This window comes from Nyctereutes procyonoides, unplaced genomic scaffold (assembly GCF_905146905.1).
Source record: "Nyctereutes procyonoides isolate TBG_1078 unplaced genomic scaffold, NYPRO_anot_genome, whole genome shotgun sequence".
Lineage (NCBI taxonomy): Eukaryota > Metazoa > Chordata > Mammalia > Carnivora > Canidae > Nyctereutes > Nyctereutes procyonoides.
In genome coordinates, this window is record NW_026575157.1 from 1,528,722 (window position 1) to 1,547,523 (window position 18,802).

The 18,802-nt window shown below is 35.0% G+C and overlaps 1 protein-coding gene across 4 annotated transcripts in view; it reads left to right on the top strand.

Moving 5' to 3' along the window:
* USP25 (ubiquitin specific peptidase 25) overlaps positions 1–18,802 on the top strand; it is a 136,331-nt gene that overhangs the window by 11,886 nt on the left and 105,643 nt on the right. For all 4 annotated transcript variants that reach the window (XM_055313820.1, XM_055313821.1, XM_055313823.1 and 1 more), the window contains exons 2-3: positions 11,656–11,733; positions 14,981–15,125. In XM_055313820.1, coding sequence (XP_055169795.1) covers positions 11,656–11,733; positions 14,981–15,125 — 223 coding nt within the window. The remainder of the gene's footprint in view (positions 1–11,655; positions 11,734–14,980; positions 15,126–18,802) is intronic.

The window sequence follows — 18,802 nt, forward strand, 5'->3', positions numbered from 1 at the left end:
CTCAGCTGATCTGGGTTTCTCATCAAGAACACCCTTCTGACCAACAGAACCTTTTTCTTCCTCTCACTCCAGTGTTAGAAATTCAGGGAGCTTTCTGTGGAGAAGAAGGAGTGGGGCTGTGGGAGAGTTGAATCAGGGAGGGGGTGTGGTGGGAGGTACTGGGAACCAGCTGCTTCCATATTTTCCTTATTGATCATTTTTATATCATATACAAATAATCTGTATGTTGCTATTGAGTTGTAGGAATTTCTATATAATGAATGTATTTCATTATATGTATATTTTTTTCTCTTAATGTGTATGTAGCTTGTCTTTTATCAGTTTCTCTGAAGTCTAAGTATTTTAACATTGATGTTCATTGTCCCATTTTTTTTCTTTCACAGTGCTTTGGCCTAATTTTCTTGAACCTTAGTTTATAAAACTTTTTTCTGTGTTTTCTTCTTTATTCTTTATCATCTTAGCATTTACATTTAGGTCTGTGATCTATGTAGAGTTTACTTTTGTGTATGTTCTGAGGTGTAAGAGTCAAGGTTCATATGAAATAAATGAACCTTTGTGTTGTAGTTCATTTATACTTCTTGATACATCGGAAATGTTTTATTGCTGATAAGTTACTCATTTACCTTTTTATGTTTATGGACCACTGAGATCTTTTTTTTCTGTGAAATTTACATTGGTTTCTTCATTTGGATTGGTTTTATCTTTTTTTTTTATTTTGCTGGAGTTTATAATAGTCTAAATACCCCCCCCCCCCATTTTCAGGAGGTCTTTTTACTTTCTTTATCGTGCCCTTTAATGAATAGAAGTTTACTTTAATTTAGTCTCATATGTAATTGGTTTCCTAGAACTTCCATACCCTGTTTTATAAAGATACTCTTTTATTACCCTCTACTGTTTCTCTTGTTTTGCCTCCAGTATTTAAGTCTTATTTCACTTGCATTTGAATTTTATAGATTGTTTGAGTAGGTGGCCAAATTCACTTTCCCCATCTGGAAAACCAGCAACTTTATTGAAAAGTTTGTCTTCTCATTAACACTTCATTTGATGACAAGATTTTTATTCTCTCTCTTTTTTAAAGACTATTTATTTATTTGAGAGAGAGAGAGAATGAGAGAGCACAAGAGCACAAGCAGGGGGAGCGTCAGAGGGTCAGGGAGTCAAGGGACAGGGAGACCTAGGCTCTCTGCTGAGTAGGGAGCCCAACACGGGGTTGAGGGGAGAATGTGAGGGGGGCCTTGATCCCAGGACCCTGGGATCATGACCTGAGCCCAAGGAAGTTGCTTAACCAGCTGAGCCACCCAGGCACCCAAGATTTTAATTCTTGATTTGGGACCTTTTTAAAGGAAAGCAGGTCTCTGGGACACTCAAAGTATTTTTGTTATAGCTTTACTGAAGCTTGCATAAATATAACTAGGCATAAATTTAGTATGTTCTATTATATGGCTCTTATGCACTAAAAAACCAACTAAGAACTTAGATGTAAGCAAAGTTAGAAAATTAGTAAAATTTAGATTAATAAGGTCAACTTGACAGATAGTAGTGTTATATAGAAGCTAACTTAAGCATTTGCAACTTCAAGGAAATTAATATACGTGTATCAGGGTATTATTGTAATATATTGTTACTAAACTCTGGAAGCAGGCTTTATTGCTGTTGTCATCTACGTTACTTTTGTGACCCTGTTAGTTGAAAGCCATTGTTTTTAGAGTGATGTTCTCCGCCTTTTTGTTGTAAAATCTTCACAGATATGCCTCCGTGTTTGATCATACTATAAAGTATTTTTGTCATTTTTTTTTTGCTAAAGCTCTATAAATGTAATTGCAGTATCTTTGAAGCAGAATGTTGAACTAAACAGGTTGTGTGATTTCTTATAAAGTGGAACATATTTCCTGTGAATAAGAGGTAACAATTAGAGCTTACTTTTAAAATTAGTGCCCAATAAATATTATTTATTAGAACTTGTGAGTACTTTGCCTTATGAACATATCTTAGAGCCTGGACAATTGAGAGAGAGAGAGAGAGATACTGCTGTGTAGTGTGATAACTGCTTTTGCAGACACTTTGAGATAGTATTATATACTGCAGTAACAATGTGTTGTAATTATTGCTACCTGCCTTAGGGGTGGTTGTACTTTGTTGTGGTGAAGGTTTTAAAGCTTTCCAGGTGGGCTGCCAAAAATATTTAGTATTTGAATGCATGTTACAAACATAAAAATGTTGAGAATTACCAGATAAGAAGACAAACAGATAGGCTTAGTTATTGGACAAGATTTCTGTGAGTATGTCAGTTTTTGGTATGTGAACTTTTAGTACATGTATTTAAATGTTCACCTTTGGGCTATGTTGTAAAATTTGGCTGCTAATCAATATAGTGTGTTTGCATTTGTTCACTGGGGGTATTTTCTAAGGTTTGGTCTTTGATTTTCTGCTTTCTACTTTTGCAAGGTGTCTTTGAGAGACATATATTTTCTTACTCACGTGTTATGTTCATTACTACCAAGTTTGTATATTCAAAATCAAATATTACACCCTTACATAAACTCTAGTTTCAGGTTTTCAGTTGCCTGTTTTATATTTCTGCTTATTCAGTTATCTCATTATCAAGTCTATGCATTTAATTATTATTTCTTTGTTTTAAGAAGATTGAGAAGTAGGTAATAACCCAGAAAGCTTATAGTTTAGTGGTGGTGGGAGCCAGAAATGCCAATATGATATTTGAAGTTAAATTAAGCATTTGTAAGATGTATTGGTAGGACAAAGAAGAAGATCTAAGAATAGGAAAAGCTTTGTGAAGGAGGGAGTGGTTGAAATGAAAGGAAGACTACTAGGGAGATTGACAGTATCATTCTAGGCAGAGAAGTTCATGAGCAAGGGAAAACAAACACAGAAATTTGGTGCCTTCTGTTGTCTACCAGTAGCTTCATATGGCTAGATATGGTATAATAAAAAATGTTTAGTCTTTTTCCCTGGTTTCTGCCACAGAGCTTCTAGAATCCTTGGAATTTACTGTCTTTTGTATCCTAATGAGTTAACTCCTTGTTGGAAGACAAGGCAGCTTCAGGTGTTGTTGTAAAACCAACCTCAGAAAACCAACCACTGTGATTAGTCTGGTGGCCAGGAGAAGGGCTGGAGATTGAGTTCAGTCACCAACGGCCAATGATTCAGTCATGCCTATATAATGTAATCTTTAGTGCCTTCCATACTTTTAATAAGTGCTCAGTTAAAAAAAAAAAAGCGCTCAGTTAATGGTAGTTCTAGGGTAGAACTTGGCATATATGGTTAATTTTCCCCTCCTAGTTTTTGAGACTTATTCTCTTAAAAATACAGAATTACATCACTAATATATCATTTGAATATAAATAAAATACTGAGATAAATAAATAAAAAATTCTTTTAAGAAAGTAATATAAGTAAGGGTCCAATTAAGACACAGAGACCACAGAGTAATTTGAATAGGAAGAGTTTAATACAAGAAAGTATTGACCAGTAACATATGATTGACTATAAGAATGTAAAGAGAACTCTTAAGAATAGTGGAAGAAGTAAATTTGCGAGAGGTCTGCTCTCAGACTGAATTTCAGTTGTTGCTGTAGATGGTGTAATTGAAGCCCAGTGGATGGGGACTTGTTTGATGAGGTACTAGGACGACTGGGACATTTCTGCAAATAGCTCTTACGGGTATGAGAAAGAAAGTCATTTAGAGCATATTTTATTAAACAGCACTATGTCTAGATGATTGGAGTTCCTAATAGTAGGGTGTATTATGTCTTTAATTAATGTGACCAAAAACTATATTTGCTTTAACAAAGGAATTGTGACACACATAGCTCTGAAGCATCATATAGTATTCTAGTTTGAGAGTTCTATGTAGAGCATATTTATTTTGTTTTATTAGTATGAGGGATTTTATTTTTGGACTGCAAGTTCATTGTGAAAACTTAAGTGTAGAAACTAGAGATACATGAATATGTATTTTATTTAAACTTCAGATCTTGAAGTTCAAAGATATGATTTGATTAACAAAAGTTTTATTTACTTAAATGTTTTCCAGAATATAGACACCCTAATTTAAAAATATTGTCTATCCCAAAAGATTGGGATAGTTGGGGTTTTAGAATGCATGTTCCCATAAAAACCATGTTTTATGGTGTTGAGTTCTTATTTGGCTTGGAAATGTATTTAACTCTGTAAGAACTTATACTATAATGCTGTGTAACAATATTTTTTGGGGAAGTTAACATTTGGAATTTCTATTTATGATGCATTTCAGTTATCTGCAGTTAATAAGGATGGGGCTTCTGTTAGGGGCATGGATATCCTGCAGCTGTTAAATTGATTGAAGATTTGGGTGGCAGGTAGGGACATGAACTGAGGTGAGGAAGGATAGAAACAAACCAACTATATTGATTACTCTTAGCTACCTATCTCATTTCTTTACATTTCTTCTTCCTTTTTTTTTTTTTAATTATATGAGTGTTTAAGATTGTAGCTCTCAGATTCTATAAAATGATCAGGAAAATCTTTCTAAATTCAGAATTTCTGGGATATTTAAGCCTAAATGTAAATAGTGAAGAATGAAAATGCATGCCTTCAGATTTATATACCATAGAGGTATAGGATTAATTTTTTTTGTAATACAGAAGTGCTATTAACCCAAAAAGATTGAGATAAGCCTTTCATCTGTGATGCTAGAAAATACAGAATTACCCCAACCCTTTATGGGGTTACTATGGAGTATTTGCAGTTGAAAATTTCAATGGTATTGTGCTATACACTCATATTCAAGTAGGGTTGACAGGACCAGAACTAGGAAATGAAACTTTCTATGGAATTCTAGATAGAATGTAAGAGAGTGTGGAAAGTTTGTTTAGTGAGTAGTCTTGATTTATTTATGTTTTTTGTTCTGTTTCCAATAATCAGTATGTTCTTTCCTGTGGATGAGTTCAAGGTTTACAATCTGACTTACTACAATTTACCTCTGCAGACTCCACTGTATTCTTTTATTCAGTCAGTAGTGCCTACCACATGCCAGACACTGTACTAATTACCAGGAATACATTGATGAGCAAAATAGTCTGTGCTGTCTTGAGACTTGAGTCTGGTGATTAACAATAGTATATTATAATCTGTGGTAAGTGCCAGGAGACCCTCCAACCTTAACAGAAGGCAAGTAGTATATAAATTTTGGTTGGTAGATAAGGATAAAGAGAATGTTGAATAGGTGATATATTTTGAAATCAGGTTGAAATGTGGTTCTAGCACAAAAATGCTCCCATAAAATTTTGGAAGAGCCTAGTGCACGCTGAAGGCCAGTGTCTATTGCATTATGTTTTATTTTATTTTGTTTTGGGTTCTATAGCTGGTTAGAGGCAGGTTTGGGGCTCACAAAGAAGCTTCATGAAGAACATATTTATGTATTTGGAATTATCTGTCTAGGAAGTTTGAGATTTCTTGTTATGGTGAGAGATAACATGAACTAGGGCAGTTTAGTGTTATCAGGTAGATCCAGAAGGTATTTGCAAAAATAGATGTATGTATGGTTGTGTGCCTTAAAAGCAAAAGTATGATTAATCCTTTCATTGATAGGTTGACTGAAATACCACACAGTGCCTAGCAGTGCTTTAGTGAATGTGATCTTGAAGTTTAAGGATGCCTTGGAATTTTCTTTCAAATTAGGATTTTTTTCTTAAAAAATTTAACATTGTTTTTAGAAGTCATTCTAAGAGTTGCCTTTTTTTCTCCTGAAGATGGAACTCTTTTGCACTAAACCAAGTTTTATTTGTATTTGGAAATTCAGAAGCCATTGACTGACTTATGAATCATTCACCCCTTAATGTAGAAAACTTTCCTGCCTTGTAGTCAGTGGTTCTCCACTTTTTTTGTACCATTTAGTATTTTACATGAAGATAGTATTGGATTTTTGCACTGAGGTTTCATTTTTCACTGAATCTTTAATCTCAAAATCAACTGTAGAGAAAATATGGAAAGGGCACGGGCTGTGGAATTTGAAAAACCTGTTTTCATTCCTGTGTCTGTACTTATTAATCTCTTGAAGACTTTGTTAGCTATGAAATGAGAGTAGCTTTCTGGAGAATGTATGTGTGCCTAGGTGAGTGCACACACGTATGTGTGCACATATTAAGTGAAACTATAAAGTGGAAGCACTTAAAACATTTGACCTATTGCAAGAGCATAATAATTGCTTACCTTTTCTTTGGTCTAAGCCTGTGATTCCCTTTTTTTTTTTTTTTTTGCATCCTCAAGAAGTTATACCGGTGTTAAATATACTGTGTATTTACTGAAACAGACTTAAAACAGACCGGGAGTTAAGTAGGGTCAATTGGGGAGGGAAATAATTTTTGTAGAACTCTCTGGTTCTTAATTTATATTGTAAGTACTGATGCTGCTTTTTCCCAGAAGTGTGTATAGTACTGTATTTTGCACTTAGTGGGCACTTTAAGTCATTCAATAAAAATTGCATTGAGGAAAGAATCTGAAGGCTTGCATGCAGTCTTGGTTTGTTAGCTTATTGAAGGCTTGCATGCAGTCTTGGTTTGTGAGCTTATTGATTTCTGTGGTGTTTGCAGCTGCTGAATTTCTTTGAACATTGTGTCTTGCCTTTCTTGGTCCAGCAGTATGAACAGATTGCATCCTCCTCCTTATATTGTAGCATATAAATCCATACCAAAAAGACCTCTAGCTCAGAAAAAGAGCTCTAGAGAAGGAAGTGGGTGGGATCCATCTTAGATCCAAAGTTGCTAGTCCAGGAGGAGAGAACCATATGCAGGACATTTTTAGTTGAGGATCAGGGTGTATGCAGACCAGAAGTGTGGTAAATAGAAAGGTGCAAACCTTGAAAGAAAGACCAGGGTCTTAATTACAACAGAAATAGCAACAACAAAAACATATAATTGTAGGAAGTGAAGGTGCAGGTTTTCAAAGACAGGAAAAGCACAGCTGGAAGATGCTAATTACAAAGGAGAAAACTACAAATAAGGTGGCTTATGTGCCATAAACAGAATTTTTCTCATAGTTCACCTCTTTTGATCTCTCTCCCATCTTACTAACATAGCTAAGAAAATTTTTTCAGTTTTTCTCCTTCCCACTCAGCCTCCTTCTCCACCCCAGTCATTTTCTCCTCCTTGCTTTATTTTCTGTTAAAATTCATGAGATCATTGAACTATGCTAGAGATATGCCTGGATTTTTTTTAATGGTATTTAACTGACTTTATTACAAAAGATAAACAAAACACCGAACCATAGCTACAAGTTACAAAATTTCAAAGACGTTGCTTCTCTTCAATAAAGTACTCAGCAGGGGATCCCTGGGTGGCGCAGCGGTTTGGCGCCTGCCTTTGGCCCAGGGCGCGATCCTGGAGACCCGGGATCGAATCCCACGTCGGGCTCCCAGTGCATGGAGCCTGCTTCTCCCTCTGCCTGTGTCTCTGCCTCTCTCTCTCTCTCTCTGTGACTATCATAAATTAAAAAAAAAAAATTAAAAAAAAATAAAGTACTCAGCATTCTTACTGCACTCTGTATCAGTCAACTCTCACCATAACAGGCTACTCCAAAAGTTAGTGGTGTACGGAAATGTTATCATCATGTTCACATATTTTTCAGGTTGGTTGGGGGTGGCTCTTCTCCACATGTGCCTCAGTCTTCTGGGGCACGTGGGCTACTCAGGGTCGTATTCTTCTTAAGAAAGTTGCAGGAGTTCAGGAGGGAAGTTCAGCTGTGCAATTATATTTCATATCTGCATGACTGTCTTTAATATGTCGTTGGTCAAAGTGTGTCACATGGCCAAAGTGTGTCACACGGCTAAACTCATCATCAGTGCAGCAAGGAAATAAATTGTCTTTCTAGTGAGAGGAAGTGAAAAGTGGTAAAGGGTGTGGATATAGAGATAAGAGAATTGGGAGTCTAACACAGGCTCCTGCAATCCTTTCTGGGCTTTACATTTGTGTTTAATTACATTAACACATTTACATTTGTTACATTTTACTTTGTCATTAATGTGTATACTATTTTGTGTTCCATCACTTTAGCATAATATTGATTTTGGGAAGATAGTTTCAATATAGGTTATATATTTGCTATTTAAAAATATTCAGTTTGGTTGACTCAAACTGTGCCTCTAGGTCCACCTGTATAAAAATAATCTGAGATGCTTATTAAAAATGCAGATCCCTTAGCCTTCACCCTGATCCCTCTGGAATCACATTCTGTGGGGCTAGGACCTGAGAATCTTGATTGTTATCAAACTCATCAGGTCATTCTTCTGTACGTTAAAATTTAGAACCTCTTCCGTAGTGGAAGGACATTTGTATTGTTTACATTTTTCCAGTATTATATGTAATAGCTGACAACATTTGTATAATGACTGATTTGGGGGAGGTGTACAGTAGTCTTTCTCTATGCCATGACCAGGTAATTTGCAGTTGAGGGAAATAATGCTCAGTGTAAAGAATGGAGTTTGGAGTGCTATTGTTGGGGAGATTACATAGAGACATATAAAATCTTCTGGGTTTTTTTTTTTTTTTTTTTTTTTTTTTTGTTGTTGTTCACTGAAATGAAACCTTGAATTAGATGAGAAGAATTTCTGTAAAATTTTTCTACATCTTTAATTTGTGATGTTTAGTATTGAGTAACTTAGTCATGTTTCCATTACTAGTCATTAGTAATATTTTAAATAAACATAGAAAAATTGACATGTTTAAAGAGAATTCCCTTTTTACTTTGTTAAGTTTGGCAACTTGATTTTTTTACTTAACTATTTTATTCGTCCTGGGATTTTATATGACCTTGTTTGTATACATTATTATTTTTATTTTATTGTTAGATAGTCTTGGTTATTTCATCTCTTTAATAAGGTTATTGGAAATGATAGTTTATGGATGGCATGGTAGATACTGCCTTGCTTATCTAGTATATGTTCTTTACTTTTCCTCACAGAGCCTTGATTTCATTTTCAAAGTGGCTTTTTGCCTAGCTGAAAAATACATTTCCCAACTTTCTTTGAACTATGAGTGGCCATGCAGTTTTCTTCTGCTCAATGAAGTTTTAAGTAGAAGTCACTAGATGGGGCTTCTTAAATATGTCAGAATGTTTTGGCTTATGCCCTTTGTCTTATGCCCTTCCTTTTATCGTACCTAGAGCTTGGACAGGATGCGTGAGGACGAGACATGGAATGACAGACATTTGACGAATGTCACATATAATAGTGTTTAGTGGGAAGACAGAAGGAGCTTAGATCCTTTTGACATGTGGGAGGCCTTATCAGATCTGGATTGCCCACCCCCAGTCTAATTATATTAGAAAAAACAGACGCTGCAGTATGTTGAAGTTACTATTTGGATGGGATTTTGGTACATGTAGTTGAATATAATTTCTAACTTCTACGTGTGGTTTCTATAAAGATATTTAGGTGTAAGTTACCTCAAACCTGATTTTCAAATTGTTTCTTAATTATTCTTCATTTTATTTTGTAATTTGTTCGGGACCCGTCAACTCTGAAGGTATATACGTAACATATATTTAAATTGTCAAGAATATTTTGAAATGCACATCTAACAATTCTAACAAACTTGTACATAGTATATTTTAAAACCTTATTTTGAAGTGATCTTATTTTTTTTTAAAAGATTTTATTTGTGTATTCATGAGAGACACAGTGAGAGAGGTGGAGATATAGGCAGAGGGAGAAGCAGGCTCCCTGCAGGAAGCCCCAACTGGGACTGGATCCCAGGACTCTGGGATCTTGCCCTGAGCCAAAGGCAGACTCTCAACTGCTGAGCCAGCCAGGCATCCCTTGATGTAATTTTAAATTTAAAGTTGCAAGATTAGTACAAAGTACTTCTACTTTTTTTTTTTAAATGATTTGAGAGTAAATTCCAGACATCAATGCCCCTTTAAAACTTAAATACTTCAGGGTGTGTTTCCTAAGAAAAAGCTATTTTCTTACCTAACTATAGTGCAGGTATCAAATTCAGGAATTTAATATTAATAAAATACTAAGCAGTTCATATTCTTATTTCTCCAGTGTTCCAGTAATGTATAGCACTTAGAGTTAGATGCAGTTTGGTTTCCCACATTATGTTTGACTCTCATGCCCCCTTTAACCTGGAAACTCATTCTTTGTCTTTTATGATACAGAAATTTTAAAGATAGTATAGTAATTATTTTGTAAAATGTCCCTTAGTTTGGATTTGTCTGATGCTTCAACAAGTTTACATTCAGGTTATGCATTATGGTCAGGAATACTGGAGGTGATACTGTCTTCTTGGTGTATCATACAACATTGGGAGGCATATACTGTCATTTTATCCCATTATGGGTAATATTAAATTTGATTATTTGATTAAGGTGGTATGTGTCATGTGTCTTCATTATAAAGTTACACTTTTTCTCCCTTTATAATTTGTAGGAAGAGAGTTTGAAACTATGTAACTATCCTGCTTTTCATCACACTTTCATCCTGTGGGTTTTATCATCCATTGATGATTCTTGACTGGATTATAACTAAGATGAATGTAAAACATTTTCGAGAAAGATTTCATCAGATTCTTTTATTCTATTTTTTTTTTCTTTTAGATTCGTTTATTCTAGTGATGACTTCTTTTTCATTGAGATTTCTCTATTTCATAGTGCTAACAGTTTGGGGGAACTTGTTTTAAGAAATATGGAGATGGGACGCCTGGGTGACTCAGTGGTTTAGTGCCTGCGTTCCGCCCAGAACCTGATCCTGGGGACCCAGGATCAAGTCCCACATTGGGCTCCCTGCATGGAGCCTGCTTCTCCCTCTGCCTGTGTCTCTGCCTCTCTCTCTCTCTCTCTCTCTCTCTCTCTCTCTCTGTCTCTCTCTCTCATGAGTAAATAAGCAAAATCTTAAAAAAAATATGGAGATGTAGGAAGGAACATGGTTCTTAATTAGGGATCTTCAGGGAAGTGTTTGGTAGTGGAATCCCATCCCTCTTTTTCTTTTTCTAATAGGGTATAATAGATCACAAAGACCAACAGATCTGTAGCAAACGCAGGCAAGTGATTAATTTTGCTTAGGAGCTTTTATGACACTAGAGAGTGAGATGATCATCTTCTTAGAATCCCCGTGATATAATATACATACCTGGAGCAAGGCCTGTCCTTTGGCATGTCTTTTCAAACATCCTAGGTGAATGGATGCTGGCTGACCCTAGGGGTAGGGAGAGATGCTAGAGCTGCCAGGATTTCATTCAGTGACCTCAGGCCCTAATGAAGAGAGCCCAATAGATAAAACTGTTTTCCTTAATTCTTTTTAGGCTTAACCATTGTACATAATCACTCCTTTTTCTTGTTGGGAAGAATAAATTAGGCAGTGAAGAATGGGCCAGAAACTGTTAATTAGGTAAGAATTCTTGGGAAATAATGCAGAAGTTCCCTTTGGAAACAGGAGAATGGAGTATGGCCTCCTTACAGCATGGTTTATAATAATTTTATAAATAAATAATAAAAAATAATGAAATTTGTTGGGTCTTTGTCAAGTTCTGTATTTTTTCTTCTCTGTACTAGTTTGTGTTTTCTGTTTTTTTTTTTTTTTTTTAAACCCAGAGGCCACTTATTTTCTTATCCTTGTATATTCTCAGATTTTAAAGGGTAATGATTTCGGTTTTTCTCCTCTAGCACCAGCAGACGTTTTTGAATCAGCTGAGAGAAATCACTGGGATTAATGATGCCCAGATACTACAGCAAGCCTTGAAGGTATGACCTCTGTTTCATGGCATACAATTTATGTTACACCCTCATCTATACTGCCTTCCATATTTGAAAGGTTTTTATTTACGTATTGTGGTATAGTAGTAGAAATAGGAAAGAACTTTTATAATGTAAAATCCTTACTTAGGATGTAATGTTGAGCATATTAGTTTTTAGCAGCCTAATGTTCCAAGTACCTTGGAGTGACAGATAATCTTCCTCCATATGGAACACTATTTATGGAAAATGGAAGGATATGAATCCAAATGTGATGGTTGATGGTACTCAAGAGCTATGATATTAGAGTTTAAATGAGGGTATAGGGTGGGTTGGGATGGAGTAATATGGGTAGGGAGAGGAGAGAGAAAATTAATAGAGGGTAAGAAACTATATTTTTTTTCTTCCAAGAAGAATTAAAACCTAGCTAAAATTTAACTCATTGTACCTTAGGAACATTCAAAAGTGATCCAGCCCTGCATCAGGCTCATTGCTCAGTGAGGGAGTCTTGAGATTCTTTCTGTACCTCTCCCCCCAACCCCCACCCCAAATAAATAAATCCTAGGGGAAAAAAAAAAGAACTAGAACTGCACTTTAAAGTTATTTCTATTTTGCTACTAAAGGCTACCAGCAATATAGTATTTTTGCTGTTGTAAGGCATACATAGAATTTCAGTCATTTGAAACTTGCTCCGTGAGATAAGTTTAATTGTAATTTTTGATTCCAGTCCAAAAGTTCTTCATTTGTTTCTAGAAATAATCTTTGAGGTGATTGTAATCATGATAATAATAACTAGCAGTTATTTAGGACCTATAGGTGATATACAAAGTATTTTATGTGGCTGACATTCTCCTAGTAACTCTATTGAGGTAGGTGTTACCTTTCATAGATAACACCTTTTAAAAGATAAGGAAACACTTTAAAGTGACTTGAGTGAGATCACACAGCTGGTATGTGGAGGAGCTGAATAGAAACCAAGCAACCTAATCCTGCTACAAGCTCTGCTTCAGCCTTTTTTTTCCTGTTAGGAAAATGATGAAATAGTAATGTTGAGAGTATTAATGCAGGGTTTATGAAGCAACTGTGAGTATTTGGAGAGGAAACAAAAATGTCATACCTCTGCAGCCCGGGTGGCTCAGCAGTTTAGCCCTGCCTTCAGTCCAGGGCATGATCCTGGAGACCCGGGAATGAATCTCATGTAGGGCTCCCTGCATGGAGCCTGCTTCTCCCTCTGCCTGTCTCTCTCTCTCTCTCTCTCTCTCTCTCTGTGTGTGTGTGTCTCTCTCATGAGTAAATAAATAAAATCTTAAAAAAAAAGCCATATCTCAGTTTTTATGATTATGACATTTAGATGATTGCCAGTCCTTTCTTTATTCTGGTAAATATGACTCAGTCACTCCAAGGTGTTTTCAGAAAGTGCCTTTACCATTCTATATATCTGAGTGTGGGGCTATCCCCATTACCTTGTCAAGTTTGGGGAATTTACTTTTCCTGTTTTAACCTGGGAAACATGTAAAATATGTTTAGTTAAATGAACATAAAGGATTAATCAAATTACCTATTATCTACATTTTCTTTGAGGTAAGTTGTGTGCTACTTTTGTTTTTGATTTTTTAAACTTTGGTTTCAGTTACTAGTAGTTGTTGGTGGTGATGGTGGGGGCAATGTACTTAAACTTTAACCATTTCCTATTATACATTTGTAAGATGCTTAGTAATGAGTTGACTTTCTCAGTAATGCACTGCCAAGGAATCTACTTTTGGGAATGTCACTGATTTCAGTACTTTTATTTGAAGAATCTATTTTTAGCCTTCCAAAGTAAGCGATCTTTATGTTGTGTAAATCCCTGTTGCATTCAATTTATTGTTATTATATACGGTAATATATAAAAAGCACTTCAGCACATTTCTTGGCACATACTAAGTGGTCGATAAATGTATCCATTGTTATTGCAAATTATTTCACAACTATTTTACTTTTCAAGCTGTAGATTATATTATATGCATATTTTTGGTGAGTCATTTAAGAGTATTATAATGACTGTGATATAAAGTTTTAAAGCAGTGGTACTTTTCCAACTGCACTCTTACTTTTTTTTTCTCTCTTCCCTGGCTAACTAGAACTGGAGTTGGGGTGGGTTGGGAACCTCATTATTCCATTCCAGTTGCTCAGGTCTCACATCTTGTAATCATCCTGATCTTTCTTTTTCTGTCACCTCCCACATTTAATGTGATAGCAAATAATGTTGGACTCTCTGCTTTACCCCTTTCTATCCTATAATCTATTCTCAACACACAGCCAGAGTGATCCTTTTAAAATCTAAGTCATACCATGTCATTTCTGTCCAAAACCCTCCACTGACTTCCTATTACCATCTCTGTGTATGCTAAAGTTCATGAGGCCTGCATAGTCTTAGGTGTTCTGGCCTTCTGTTACAGAGATCGCTTCATTATTAATATCTGGGTTTCCTAATGTTGTTTCAATTAGTTGTCCCAGAGCTAGTGTTATATTTATTATTAACTCTACAGAGAATATAGATAGAACTGGTCATGTCTCTTGTCATTATTGTGCTGTTAAAAATATTTTTGGTTTTCTAGCATCTGTTTTCTTCTAAATTAACTTCAGAATAATTTTGCCCAGAAATGCTTTTGATGAGAACTCCATAAAATGTATATACTTAATTTGGGTATGATAGTCACCCAATCATCTTAGGTATGATTGTCATCCTATGATAGGATTGAGTATTTCTGTCCAATTCTATGTGTCTCTCTGTACTATCAAGCTTCAGAATGTTTTGCTGTTTTCCACCTACAAGTCTGACATTTGCTTAAGTTTGCCACTAGGTATGCATTTAGCATCCATATTAAAGGGAATATCCTTTATAGCTCTTCTTTGCAGAGGTACTGTTTCAAATACTCATTTTCATCCTTTTGTATAGCAAGTTCCAGAAAACATTTTTTAGTTTGTTTGGAAGCATAAATTCTGTGATTGACTTTTGTTAAGGAGAAATGAAAATAATTGGAAATGAAGAAATTATAGAATTCTTAGATCAGTAGTCTAAATAGAAAAAGGAATTTCTGTTGATAGAATGTACTTTGTTTATGATCAGTTTATAAAATTAGGATCACATAGAATGATTTCAAATCTGAAAGTGAATTTTGCTATTAAGTATTAGTTGTTATGGAGAAAATTAAATCATGTGAGAATATATGGAGTTATTCTAAAATGTTTGATGTTCTGTTCTTGATATTTGAAGGATAGTAATGGAAACTTGGAATTGGCAGTGGCTTTCCTTACTGCAAAGAATGCCAAGACCCCTCAGCAGGAGGAGACAACTTACTACCAAACAGCACTCCCTGGCAACGATAGATACATCAGTGTGGGAAGCCAAGCAGACACAAGTAAGTTTACTTCTCTTTCTCAATGCTTTAATAAGAATGTAATGAAAAACTTCCTTGGGAATATATTAATTTTGTTTAAGCAGAAGCAAAGGACAAAGACTACTTGACTTTAACCTTGATTCTTTTTAGTGTAGTTGCAAAGAATATACATTTTTATTAGCTGCATCAGTGTTTTCTCCAGTTCAGGTATAAAAGATTGTATTTAAGTTATATATCCTTTCATAGAGCGTTTTATTTAATACTCAATTGTACTCAAATACAGAACAAGTGTTATTCATGAAAGAAACAAACATTTCCAGGATTTTACATGGGCACAAACATTTCTTTTGGCTTTTAAGTGTTGTTAGAGGCCTTAGTATTATTTTTGAAGGGGAGCTATTATTTCTAGTTATTGATAGGTTTTCCACTTAACAGAACTTTCCTTCCCTCAATCCTTGCCCCTCCCCAAAATGAAGATTTTAGAAAAACGTATATTACTATGTAACAAAGTAAGCATACATATGCACACAGACATATACACATATATACATACATATGGAAAGTTTTATGTGGGATACGACTTTTTCTTTATAGTGTGAATAGTTCATGCTTATATATAGTACTGAATTTTTCAAAATATGTTTAGTTTCCTCTATATCTCATTATGGTGTAATAACTACACCATGTAAAATGTATTAATTTTATAAAATAAAAGATATTTATACATTCTGTATTTGAGAAGTTTCATTACTAACTTGTATTTGAAGAGAATTTCTGATTTTTTCTTTAAAAGATTTTATTTTTAAGTGGTCTCTACACCCAGCATGGGATTCAAATTCACAACCCTCAGATCAGGAGTTACCTGCTCTACTGACTGAACCAGCCCCTCTGATATTGTTTACAGACTTTCTCAAATTTAAGAAACAACTAGGAAGAACAGATTCATATGGTTGTTTTAAGTATTGTCAGTAAAGATTATTTTAATGTTTTTAAAAATATTTTAATTTTGTATTTTCAGGGTAATCTTAATATTTTTGTTCACAAATGATCTTATGTCAGCCAAAGCTGAAATACTCTTAACCTCACATAGGTAATAAGTGATGGAAGAAGTTTTATTTATGTGAGACAGACCCAGTTGTTTATGTCTAAGTTCAAGACAAACTGTGGTTTGGACCCTATCTATATCTTTAACTTCATTTTCTGTTGTTTTTCTCTTCTCACTTTATACTGTGATAATTCAGGATGGTTTGGAGTTCTTATCCACTCAGTGCTATTTAATTTCTTTGGTCTTTACACTTGTTGTTCCTTCTGTCTACAATCCCCTGTAGCCTCTACACCCTAGCCTAATTACCTTACCTTACCTAAGTAAGACTTAGTTCAGGAGCTTCTGACTTTAGAATATTTCTCCTGGCTTCTAGATTGAAGCAAGTGCTTCTCTAGCACTCAGAGTATACTTGGGTTTTAATGAGTACTGTGCAATTTTGAAATTATTTGCTTGTGCCTTTCTTTCTTACCAAACAGGAAGCATAACAGGGCAAAAGACCATTGATCTTCCTACACTCATGCTAGAATAGTTTGCATCGTTTCTCAGAAAGTTTCATTGAATTATTTTTGATAATATGTATTAAAAAAGCTGTTTCAGAACCAATGAAAAGGAATGGGCTTGAAAAGCTTGTTGCAAGAAGTTAGAAAAAAGAGAAGTAGCATAAATAGAGGAGGAATTTGTATGTGAGAATAATACCTATCTTTCAAGGTCCTGAGACTTGGGGGAAAATAAAATTAGGTAGAGAAAGGAGAAAACGTTTTTGACTGAAGGCAATTGGTTAAGGTGAAGGAAACAGGAAATTGACTAAACATGGTTCACTGTTCTAGTGGAAAGGATGACAAGATTTTAGACTGAAAGCTGTGAATTCTTAATATAGATGGTGGATTTTGTGACATGAGGTAGTATATATAAGTAGGTAAGGGAATTAGGACTGTAAGACTTTCCTAAATACTTTCTTATTTGCTCTGTGAGAGTCAGCAAGTATTGTTTAAGCCAGATGTTAATACCTGTTCAAGTCTTTTGACAAGGAATAGTGAAAATGGTCTGGACAAGAGAGATTTGAATAGATACTCTTAGGGAGAAGGCAACCGCATTTCAGAAGATGTGTGTCACATATGAATAAGATTAAAATTGTGTGTGTGTGTGTGTGTGTGTGTGTGTGTGTAGCTCTTCAAAAATATTCATTAAGTAGTTTTTAAATAAGATTTATTTATTTAAGAGAGAGAGAAATATCTTGTGCCCATGCAGATGCAGGGGAGAGGGAGAGACAGTCCCGAGAGGTCTCCACATTGAGTGTAGAACCCAGTATGCGGCTTGATCTCATGAGATAGCAAAATTATAACCTGAGCTAAAATAAAAGCAAGAGTCAGTCTGGTCAACCAACTGGTGCCACTCATTAAAATATAATTTTCTATTTCACTTGAAAGTAATGGTAGAGAAATGGAGTTTCTGGTTCATTACAACTCATTATCATTTTGAGCAAATTGTGTGCTGTTGTGGTTTCTTTATCAGTAAAATGTGTTATCCTTCTCACCAAGGTGCTGATTTATACTTAATAATTCAGTAAGTTGGGGCAGCCTGGGTGGCTCAGCGGTTTAGCGCCACCTTCAGCCCAGGGCCTGATCCTGGAGGCCCGGGATCGAGTCCCACGTCGGGCTCCCTGGATGGAGCCTGCTTCTCCCTCTGCCTGTCTCTCATGAATAAATAAATAAAAAAATCTTAAAAAAAAAAATTCAGTAAGTTGGATGATGGGTCCATAAAGTTGTTTTCAGGTTATTGAGAAAAACCCTAAAAATATAGTGTGGTGATTATATTATAATAGTATCAACCTGGGAAAAAGTATCTGATGAGATAACAATTAAATCTTTTCCATTTAATAAATTTGTATCATATTTCATAAAGTTCTAAGCAGTCCAGTTGCCTTTAGGAAATAGATTCAGCATTTAAATTTGGCAGTGTCACAGTAGTGTTAAATGGCTTAAAAGTGAAAAAGTAAGGAGATGTCATGCATTCAACAGATTCTTTAAATTACTGTGCTATTAGTCCTAAGAAGAAATGAAATCTTTTGTGTTTTAATTCTTGGAAGGAGTGGTAAAACGTGAGGAGGAACGCCAGGAAATAATCACAAATATATATTCAAACACAGGCCTCTATTGAGAAAACTTACTGTAAGAGCTGCAGGAGTGTGGTGTATTGGAGTGATCAGGGTGTCAAGAAGTTCTCAAGGGATTGTTCTAGATAGAAAGATCCTTTCTGAGCATTTTCTTAATTTTATATGAAATATGTTGTTATTTGAAAGTTGACCATAGTTTAACTTAATTTTTTCAAATATGGCATGTTTTTTAACTTTTAAGAAATTTTTTATTCCTTCTTTTCTTTTTTAAGTATTAAATCTCTGACAGCCAGGGGTAGATAAAACATAAAGCATTGCTAACTTTACATGTGTCATTATCTATTGGTTGTGGTGCTGATAGAACATCTGTATTTTGAAATAAAGTCTGTAATGCTAAGTACATAAGATCACTTGTTGACATAAGCTCTTTTATAAGGAATAAAATCCATCTTTTTTTTTTAAGGACTATAAGGGGATAGCTTTTAATAGCCTGTAGAAGTCACATTTGTGGATTGTGGAGAAATTTTCTGTTATGCATAA